General features: G+C 39.5%; 1 protein-coding gene across 4 annotated transcripts in view; it reads right to left on the bottom strand.

The window, feature by feature from the left end:
* ephb2b (eph receptor B2b) overlaps positions 1-8,015 on the bottom strand; it is a 103,354-nt gene extending 95,339 nt beyond the window's left edge. For 2 of the 4 annotated variants that reach the window (XM_061291487.1, XM_061291489.1), the window contains exon 1: positions 7,707-8,015. In XM_061291487.1, coding sequence (XP_061147471.1) covers positions 7,707-7,758 — 52 coding nt within the window. In that variant the 5' untranslated portion in view covers positions 7,759-8,015. The remainder of the gene's footprint in view (positions 1-7,706) is intronic. The other 2 variants (XM_061291490.1, XM_061291488.1) reach the window with 2 other exon arrangements.
* Positions 8,016-11,281: the final 3,266 nt, after the last annotated feature.

Genomic DNA, 11,281 nt, shown 5'->3' with positions numbered 1-11,281 from the left:
CTTTCAATAGTCTCTGCTGGATATATTTTATTGATTTCACAGGCGCAGCGGGTCTCCTGAGATTTTCTATGGATTCTCCAGCTGCCCTTCGAAATGATCCATTGTGATTTTATGAAGAAAAGAAGCCCTGCTTGCCTGTCTGCCCGGCTGCCTGCCCGCCCGCCCGCCTGCCTGGGGATGGTAGGGAAGACAGCCAGGCTCGCCCCCCCCCTCATTGTACACCTAATTTCAGCTTCCTAAAGCCGCATTACTTCACGACTGCAGTGTGATTGCAGACATTGTGCTCGTTACCCTCCTGGATACGTCTGCGGTGTTATTTCTGCCAGCTCCATTAACGTGGGCACCATTTATACTCGCTTACTCCAGTTGGAATCATTCACCGTACTTGGAAACGAGGATAAACTTAACACAGACGATTTGTTTGGAGAGAGTGCATGAACAAAAGCCACACTCTGGATAAGTGCTTATGTAAATTCTTGGATTTTTTTTATGCCCGAAGGGGGCATTCATCATCTTTTGCTGAATACGAAATAACAATATAAGCAGCGAGGCGTCAATTTATTAGTTGCCGCTGAGATTTAATCTTTGCTGAGTTCTTCATTTTGGATTTCCAAGGAAAAGCTGTTATGCTCTGAAGTGGTGCGAGCTCAGAGGACTAATAAGTCGGCTCGCCGTGGCTTGCGAGAGTTACGACTATGCCCTGCTTTGAAACAATCCAAGTATGCTGTGTCGCATGGGAAAAATTGACTAAAAATTGCATTCAAGGACAGATAGACATTCCAAAAAGTTCTTTGAGCCATGCTCTGTAAAACTGCTGATTAATTTTAGATGGAACAAATACAAAAAGGAAAGCAAATACAAATTGTATTCCCACGATTGAATGTTGACTCACGAGTTGTAGCAAGAAAGCCAGCAGACGAATAAATAAGACAAAAGGTCCTTTAAATAGGATTGTGACAGATTATCTGTAGTATTAATAACCATCTTTGTATGCAGTTAACAAAGCAACTTTGTCTATACCACGCCGCTGAGACTAACACCCTTAGGAAAACCAACTTGTCCAAAAGATAATAACATGGAAAATTATGCGTCCCTGGTAGCGCAACTAGGTTTTGTTTTGGAGAGAGACGATGACACAGAGCGTTTAACTTCCAGCGAGATCAATCAATGATGCAGCAGATTAGTTTCCAATGAGAAAGGTCAGTAAAGGAGGGGTCACAGTGGACAGACCATATGGGCCGGAGAGAGGGGCAGAGATAGAGTGGAAACAAAAGGGGAGTTGTCACGTGGCTCTAGAGTCGCTGATGGATGTGCCGCGTAGCGCCGTGTGTGCCGAGGCAGCGTTTTCAGGTAGAAAAAGACTCTCTCTTTGTCATGCAGATGACCGTGCAATCAGACTGGCTTTGTCTCGGCCCGACGGGCTGCGCTCCCGGGGACATTGAGAGCCCCGACTGCTAATCCGCCCCGGGTTTGTGTTCGCCGAGCGCGCATAAAAGCCGACATCCCGGTACCTGGGGTGTGTGTGTGCCGACGGGGCTCTCCAAAACGAGGTCTGACCTCTCTCAGGCTACTCGCTCCCTTCTGTGCTTCCCTCACTCTATTTTTCTACAGCTTGGAAGAGACAAGCCACACTGTTAGGGATTTGGGGAAAATTCAGTCCCCAAAGGCAGGTTCATTTCACAGCATGAACTTTAGGAAGCATGTCTGTCATGAATATAGCCGCAAAAATGTTGCAAGAACCACAGCACAAAAAGACAAGATGGGAAATTTGCCATTTTCCTCTTCCCGTGACCACTTTTGGGTCATTTTGCCCATTTTACATGGTCCTTCTAAGAAGAATTTGAGCGGGGTATTCTTTGACAATCCAGCCCTTAAAGCCAGTTTCACTTAGAAGGTTGAGGTTGAAGGCATACCCAAAAAGACATGGGAAGAGGGCCATTTTAGTTCTAAACGACCACTATAGAAAGGTTGTGTTATTAATGTATTAATTTTATTTATTTATCCGTTCATTCCACCCACAGAAAATACATCATCTCCCCCCAATAATATCTATTCCCGACAGGAATCGGGCCAAGTCAATAAACAAGGCACAGCAAAGAGAGTGCACCTCGCTAATTAGCATACACTAACGAAGCTGGCTATAAGAATAGCCTAGATCCAGATGCCTTTGAGAACATTTGGGGAGGTTACGCAGAGGTAGTGAACATTTCTCCTTCATATGTTTATTTGAATATGTCGCCTCGTCTACGTCAAATGTGCTACGCAAACTTAACACCACGCCGCTGAGACTAACTCCCTTGGAAAACCAACTTGTCCAAAAATATCATTCAACATGAAAATCTGGAATTAATATGTCGTACTGTATCTGTCTGCAGACCGCTGAGATTCGCATTTCTGTGAGAGACTGTTTATTTTAAATTATTAAAAGCGAGTTAACAGTAAGCCGATGCGCTTGCGCAGCACAACAGCTCTTTTTCCATTTCAATTTATTCACTTAAAGAACTCAATTGACATTGGCATATTGTGTTGCAACAGGACAGAAGCACCCCATGTGACGCACTCCAGTATGACCTGAATAGGAAACTGAAAGTGGCCGTAGTACCTTTATGACATTACCAAATTGAATTGCATTACAAGTGTAGGTGAATCTCATGCGTGGGAGTATCCAATGAAGTACTTAATCAGTATCAAGCACAATAACAGCATTATAGCTTTAGTCACGAACCTACAATTGGAACACTTGGTTTGCCAAAAGCACACAAGAACAAATCAGCCTCTGAGATCAAGTCCACAAATTTGCCGAACCCATTTTTGTCATCTTATTCCTGAAACTCCCAAGCCGAGGATGTTCTGTTATGAGGGGGAAAGGCTAACCCGTGCCTGATTTTACTTGAGATGACCTCATTTATAAGCGCTAATGAAGAATGAAAAGTGGAAGGGGGTGCTACATTTGCTATGTGTGTTCAACATTGAAGGAAAATTAAGCTGGCAGAGTGGGTCTGCTAAAATGAGTGAAACATGAATACGCTTGGGCTGAATTTACACTGCAAGTCCAAGCGCCCGATATGGATTTAATGCCTCTTTAATGTTAATGGCGTGAACCCTGTTTTTATTGAATGATTAAAACTACACATGTAAACAATACAGTAAAAATACATTAAAGTTGATTGCCTTGTGACTCATTTAACATGTTTACGTCTAGTGGCCATTGGTGAACATAGGACCTCAACTGAGTCTTGAATCTGGTGAAGACTCAAAATGGGAGACGTAATCGCATTAAAAAATAACTCGACAATGATACGTATTTGATTCATGCTAATTTTCATGTCCAGTACCAATGTTGTGTTTTAATGACATCATGAGTTTATAGAGATTTGTAGCTCGCAGCTACTTGCTCTTAATAGGAAGCCATTATTGCATTCTCATTATTGAACGTCATCATAAATGTTGAAATAATAAATTAACAAAAGACAATACATTTTGAGTCTCTAAAAGGACAAATCATGGTGGTTTGTGGTGTGTTCAATGTGGAACGGATTTTATTGCTCATAAAAAAAAAAAAGAAAGTAAAATGCCATGAAGTAAGTGGTTGTTGTTTTTTTAAGCACAGTCTTGGCTACCATTGTGTTCATTAATTAGAATGTTGTCGGTAATAAAGATGTCAAACTATTTATTAAAACAACAACCCACTATCCTGACCTCTACTTGAAGACACATTATTATTCTTTAATCTAAAATTGTGTTCCTTCAGACGTTAATGCTTTCAGTTTGCTTACCGGTAATTTTAGCACTAGGTCTTGAGGGCAAATCAATGCGGATTGGAACAGTTAAAGATACAAACACCTGAAGGCTTGGCCAGCGTAGCGCAGACTGCAGCAGTCAGTAGCAGACAGCTGAAGGCACGAAACCCATGCCAAAGAGTGCATCCTACCCTGGTGGGACGGAACCTGCGGGATGGCAATTCTCTGGCAAGACTTCAAGGAGCACACCAACCTTTCCTTTCTCAGCTTTGATTACGCACTACACAGCCCGAGAGAACCTGACAAAAGGTCTACCGCGTACAACAAACGACCCCGTGAGCTGGAGTCTGTGATGTTGTGCAACGTTGGCAACAGCAAACCTGTAATTAGTTATACTCAACCTTGATCTCCCTCTAAAACAAAATAAAAAGGTATCCATAAACGCCTGTGAAATACAGCACACCTCCTTCAAGGGAAAAAACAACTGGTAGCAGCACTAATTGAGATTGTGCATGCAAAGTGACAATACCGAGGCACTGAGCAGCATGGATTAGGTTTTGAATAGAGACAGATTCTTTGTGAAAGCCTACTGTGGTGGTTGGCATGCGCGCCAGTGTGCCGCATCTGCTCATTGGGCCCACTGAGGAAAACCCCCGAATGGTATATAGGCGCTCGCTCATTTTTACCTTCTTCTAATCCCATTTCTTGTAGCCCGCCCCCGTCGGGTTTTTGTTACCCTGACTCAAAACAAAATGCTTCGGTGTCACACTAACAAATCCAATCCTTACATAACAATTCCGGTTCAAAATAGAAAATATTTACATATGAAAGAGTCTTTACCAACTTGGTAGGAGTAACTTTCATAGTGTGCGTTGAAATAAAAGGAATATAATCCATCATAAATTAATGTCTTGCTATGCGAATTGTGTATCGTCATATTTTACTCTGTTGAGATCTACACTAGACAAATTAAAGCCGCTTCCAGCTCGACTCACGTCAAACTATCGAGACCAGACACACATTGCTGGCGTAATCTCAAAATGACAAGTTTTCTGTGCAGTTGCGATTGCCTCCTTCATGTTATTATAACAAAGATAGAAAAAGTTGGCCCAACCAAGTGAATATTCAAATTTAGTCATCTATGCTTTTGGTTCCATTCTGGCTACGTCAAAGAAAAACAAAGAGGGAGAGCTGAATCTGAAGACCTACTGATCCCAACAAGAACTTGCATACTGGCCTTTAGCAGACTGCTGCCGCATCACGGCAACACCAACCCAACCAGAAAATGTCTGCAGCACCGCAACAGAGGCCAATTGGAAAACACAAGCGATTCCACCTAGAGAATTCCCAACCCCACTTTTAACTTCACACGCTGCTGCGGTTTTATGGGCATGTATAAATCTGAATTCCAACTCAACATAATTCGAAGAGCGTTGTCGTTAGTACGGCTGTCAACTAAACGCTGATGATGATGAACGGGCCCGAAACCCAAGCAGGGATAAATCCTCTGTGTGTTTTCCTGGACATGTTTGACAAAGCTCGCCTTATTTGCCTGTCGTTCCACCTCCATTAATCTTGAAACACGGCCGCTCCTTTCCTGCTGGGTTAACCAATAATTCCACGTGGGTTCTCACATGAGCACTAATCAACAATTTAGTGCTCTACCTCAATCCCCCCGAGATGAATCAAACGCCTCTGAAAGAGAAGGATCGAATGTAAGCCATCTGTAGCTGTCCCACATTGCGACTGATTGAGGCGACGACATGACGTGGTCTCGGTGACGTCAAATAAATCAAGGCCGGTACATCAAGGGTTTCCCTAAAGTGAATTAATGCAACACTCCTCATCATAATACCTCTCGATAACTGTACAAAATTATTTGAAGAATGCGACTGTGAACACTTTATAGCATAGGTGTCAAACTTAAGGCCCGGGGGCCACATATGGCCCGCCACATCATCTTATGTGGCCAGCGAAGACAAATTGTGCATTGACTTCATGTATCAATACTAAAATTACTAAAAATCACTTTTAAAAAAATATCATTCAAAAAAGATTATTTCAAAACTAGTTATTCATTAGTTGGTTGTGTACTGTATTTAATATAAGGCATTGGCAGTCATAATGGGCGGAAGGAAACTATGACGACAATGCAAAACAATGTGATGTAGACTGAAACACAGGGCAGTTTTGATTCACATCAAACCAGCAGTGTTAATTATTCAGCCAGGCAAGCAGCAAATAGTTAACAAATCTACTTTTTAAGCAATATTAAAAAGTACCCAAAAAGAGGTCAACAATAACAATGTTCAAACAATCCACTGGAGGCTTCAGTTCCCATTGCATGCCGGGATTTTTTTTTTTTCCTTTCTTTTTTCGGATTAGAGCTCCAGTGACCTCTTTTTCAACCCTTCATTTTTCATACGTAAGCCATCTTTTGTCACTTCATTGGACCGTTGGCGAGGAGGATCACTGTCCATCACTCACTGCACGGTACCAAATCGAATTGGACATTCAGTGCTAAAAGCCGACACCATGTCGCCAAAACGGTACAGAAGTTTTAGTTGCAATGTTTACAGGTGTTCTCTTGCTGCTAAGCAGCACAGCAGCGTAAAACATTCCTTATTGCAAAGTGCGATAATAACTCAGTCTGTTCGTATGGCTTTCAATTTATGCCAGCTGTCATATATATTTTGCCAAATTTTGTGACACACACACATTGGCAAAAACCATCCAGTGAGTGATTTAACACTGGTGCGCATGCCAATGTGTGGGACTAAGCGTAGACATTTATTTTATTTACTAATTTTTTATCGTAACTTCCCATTATTAGTGTGACACTTTCCAACCCCTGTGGCTCCAAATCATATTACTAGTATGTACTTTAAATTGAGTTGTAGGCTATAAAAAAATTGCCAAATGTCCATTTAAAATGTCCCTAAATTAAATTTTGTAAATTATAGCACACATTTCGTGACGCGCGTACATTTCACATTTGCAACAAATATTTGTAGGTGATTTGACTTCAGTATACGTGTGAATACGAGACCGACCTTATAATGAACAAGGGAAAGTCACTGCATAAAACTCTCTAAAAACATTTTAAAAATAACTGCGCACCATAGTGGGAAAAATTGACCATTGATTCAAATGTACTACTGTAACTTTTCTTCTTTTACATTTGCTTTTAAGTTTATGCACCATGGAAGGATTTGTGAATGGCTGCCAAATTTTGGGGGAAATGATAGCAATTGAATGAACAAATAAAAAAAAAAAATTGTTTACTTTGATTCCCAATTAAAATACAATAAACGTGTTATGGCTGATTACTTGGCTTTTTTTTTTTTTTTTTTACACATTATAAATTCTGCCAGCGTAGCCGTATACAAACTTATGAGCACAACTGTATATTGGCGTTATAAGATATTTTTCAGGTTGTGACGCTTCCCAAGCCCTGTAGCTCATATGATACTAACAAACTGTGTAAATGGAATTGTGCATCATAAAAATATTACCAAAAAAGCATTCATATGTACTGATAAACATCAGAAGCAGCATCAAAAGCCCGATACGCGAGAGCTTGCAAAACTACTTATCCGCGCAGGTTACAAAATAAGTGATTTTGCATGGACGTTTTTTGTGTGTGTTTTGCTCGTTTTTAGACAAAAAAAAAGTCGATCTGTGTCTTTAAAACTGGAGGATGCTCGGGCATGTTTATGTCCCTCCATCTTCATCATCATTGTCACTACCGCCATCACCGTCATCATCTTCATCCTCATCAGCTGCTGTCCGCTGCATAACAATTGCGACAAAAATACTACATTCATTCGAAAACGGCTGGAGAAAATGAAAACAAAACAAATGCATTTCGTCTAATATTTATCTCTCATTATATTTGCAATGGGTCACCGAGGACCTTCTGCAACGTCAAAAGCCGGCACACAGCTCTTTAAAACGCGTGCTTACCTTCAACAGCTATTACGACCGGCAAGGTCCATAATATCCATAGAATATCCATGGTCGTGGTCACTCAAAAACGGCCCGGGCAATCAAATGCAATAGGTCCAGAAAGCCATTGACAGCCCGACGTGGAGAGGGTACCGGTGATCCTTCACCTCATGCACAGCGCGCTCGGATAGCAAAACACAAGCGACTCAAATCTGGACCAAGTTTGGGCGAGTCCAAAGACACACAGAAACCGGGGGAATACCTTGAGACATACCCTCACAAATGATTCACCCTGAGCTTTTAGAGTGTGTATAACGTAAAATTATCCATTTTGATATAATAGTTGGGGTGAAATGTTATCATGTTAAACTACATATTCATATTTTCCATGACCTGATTGGTCACAAAGACAGCCGACTCCCCCTTTTAAGTGAACTTGGTGTCACCCAGCTGTCAATCAACAAGAGTAGGACAGTCCTTCTGCACGCCACTTTATACCTTTCTAGTAGTTTTGTGTTTTGGCACCAGGCAGGAGGTTTAAAAAATTGGGTAAAGTTTATACCCCAACTTGCACGCCACTAAAGATGGAAACACGCCAAGCATGGTGTCTAGTACGGATTTTTTTTCTACTCTGCGGAGCGTTCATTGCGGGAGCTGAGCGGTGACAGGTGCTGGAGCAACGTGAGTTTTTTTTTTTTTTTTTTTAGCTACGTCACCGAGCAGTTGTGGAACTTTAAAAAAACAACTTTTAAAAATTAGACAATACAGTTAAGCTATATTTACCAATGCATATTCAAAAAAACAACTATTAAATGCAAGGTGTGTCTGTTGTTTAATACTTTGTAATTGTAATGATTTTGCGCAACAGGATGAACACTGCACGATGAGAGGCATTTCGTGGTAGTTTTTATGTCGCCTTCAAGGACTGCAAAATAAAAGTTTTAAGGTTTCATACATATTTGTAAAAATTTACCAACCAAATATGGTCAAGTTGATGAAATATTGCCTCTTTGATGTCAATTATAGGAATAAAATAATGATGATGAATTTCATAATAATGAAATAACTAATGTGTAAATTGTAACATTTTGTAATCTTCATAAATCTATGTTTAGGTTCAGCAACAGGTGGATTTTTCTCATTGCACAAGGTAAAAAAAATGAAAATATGTCAAAAACAATGTGATAGAAAAAAAGTAAAGACATGCTTAAACCAACATCAAAAATACATTGAGGGACATACAAAGCCATCTCTGATCAAAGTTTTATGTTCACCAGTGTTATTACTGTGCATGGTTTCAAGTCTGTGATTTAAAACAAAAACATAATGTGAACATTTTGCTTCCATCACATGGAGTTCTTCACATGACCGATCAGAACTCACGTTGTACATTAAACCCAGGAGGAGAAAACCATGGGGACTTTAGCAGCTAAGTTAGCAAGCACTCTTGCCAACTTGTTCATTAATATGAGTTTAATCACTTTTTGGCTCAGAGTTTTTCATCACTTAATCATCCCAAATAATTAAAACTGGGATGCCCTCACTGTGTTTTTATTTACGATGCGATGTAATGGTTTTTCCAACACTGGAAACTATCTGTGAACATAATTGCATGCACGATCATTCATTTTTAGGAATTTAATTACACTTCTAATTAAGGAGCACTTTGGTTTCATATTAATTCACTCAAGTAGAAAAGAATGATTCAAATTAACGGAATGGAAAAAAAATAGGAGGGACATACATCTTAGACAAAGTGTTAAGTCTAATACACACACACACACACACACACACACACACACACACAGAGACACACACATATATATATATATTTGATTTGGCCAGCCATGTATTCTGAAAACAAAAAAGTTACGAAAAAGCCCCAATGATTCAAGTGTTACTCATATTATATAATAACAAACACTTCCTGGAAGCTTTGGAGAAGCACACTCTGGCTTTCAATGAACCTCAATGATGTCTTTGCCCCCTTCGAGTTGGACTCTATTGATTCCATGTCACTTGACTGGCTTGACTCGGGATGGCGTCCAGGCGATTAGAGCACAGATGGAGGCAAAAAAAGCATAGCGAGCTGGATGTGGAACTCATCTAAAAGAGAAGTGAAAAATGTCAGGGAAAAAATGACAATGCGCTTGAAATGTTGCACGCCGACATATTGCTTTTGGACTGCATTCACTATTGTAGTGCTGGTAATGAAAGTAGCGAAAAGCAATGCAAGCTCTTTTGCACAAATTAAAGCACACAAAAAAATAGATGGTCCAAATTTAAATTGCACTGAATGACGGCAGCGAGGTAATCCTAATGGTGAATTTAACATTAATTTGTAGTAATTAATACAATTAAATTTATATCATCTGATCATATCGGCTACATGGGACAATATTAATTTAGAAATATGTTTTTCCATCATAATACCTTAAGTGATTTTAATAATAATCCATTTTCTATACCGCTTGTCCCCACGGGGGTCGTGGGCTTTAATAATAATAATAATAATAATTATTATTATTATTGTTATTAATAATAATAATAAGAGGTTAAGTCATCTGAAAGATTTGTTTTCCTAATTACATGTATTCTGGGACATGAATCAGGACTGATAAACCTTAACATAATTTTGACATATTTGGATCAACAGCATGTGACTTTGGAAAAGAAAAATCAAGGCATTGTACAAATCTTTTTTTTTTTCTTTGCACCTTAATTCAAAGTTCAGCGCGGGAACATTAATTTAAAAATTGCAGGTAATTTACTTTTAGACATGCAAGATAAATGGACTGATTTGATTTTAATATTGAGCGTGAGGAGAAAGATCAAATGGGGGCACTGCACAGCCAAGTGTTGACGTGTAGTTGCAGCAACACTGCCATCTAAAGGCTAAAAGGTGAACTGCTTTGCATTTTCTGTTGAGAGAAGTGGGAACGCAAAACTGCTTCTTTAAAATTTGCAACAGCATTTCTGATCAAATTAAATGAAGAGATTTAATTTAAAACAAAATTATGATGCATTTCTCATTTGTGTGTAGACTCACAAGTCTAACACGGCACCAAAGGGTTTAAAGCAGACAACAAAATAACCACAGTGTGATATTTTTTTTTCCTCCTGTGGCTTGCTTGCATAAAAATTCAAGGAAGGCACGAAATGCTGAACAGCAAATCAGCGTTAAGTGCAGGTACTCATTTTGTACCTTTCTGCACAAAAATCAACTCTCTTAAAAAAAAAAAAAAAATTATTTAGGTACAATGTTTGTCCTGCATATTATTACCAATCTACAAAAATATTATTAGGTCTACACATGTGATACATCCATACAGTAAATTTCATTTTACATGAATCGAAGAAAATTCTACTCTAAAAAGGACTATATTTGGTCCCAGGCCAAATAGAGTAAAACTTACATTTGGAACAAAGTTTAATATTACAATACTCAAAGTACGGGATTAACTGTTCTCCAAACGATTAAAATAAACTTTTATTTGATGAGAAGATAAGCTGCTCACTCATATTTTACCCTGATGAAAGTAGTGGGCGGGGCCTCATATACTCAAATTTATTCTTGCTCTCCTGGGGGGGCG

The sequence above is a fragment of the Syngnathus typhle genome, linkage group LG11 (genome assembly GCF_033458585.1).
Source record: "Syngnathus typhle isolate RoL2023-S1 ecotype Sweden linkage group LG11, RoL_Styp_1.0, whole genome shotgun sequence".
Taxonomy (NCBI): domain Eukaryota; kingdom Metazoa; phylum Chordata; class Actinopteri; order Syngnathiformes; family Syngnathidae; genus Syngnathus; species Syngnathus typhle.
This window is presented reverse-complemented; position numbering and strand designations above follow the sequence as displayed.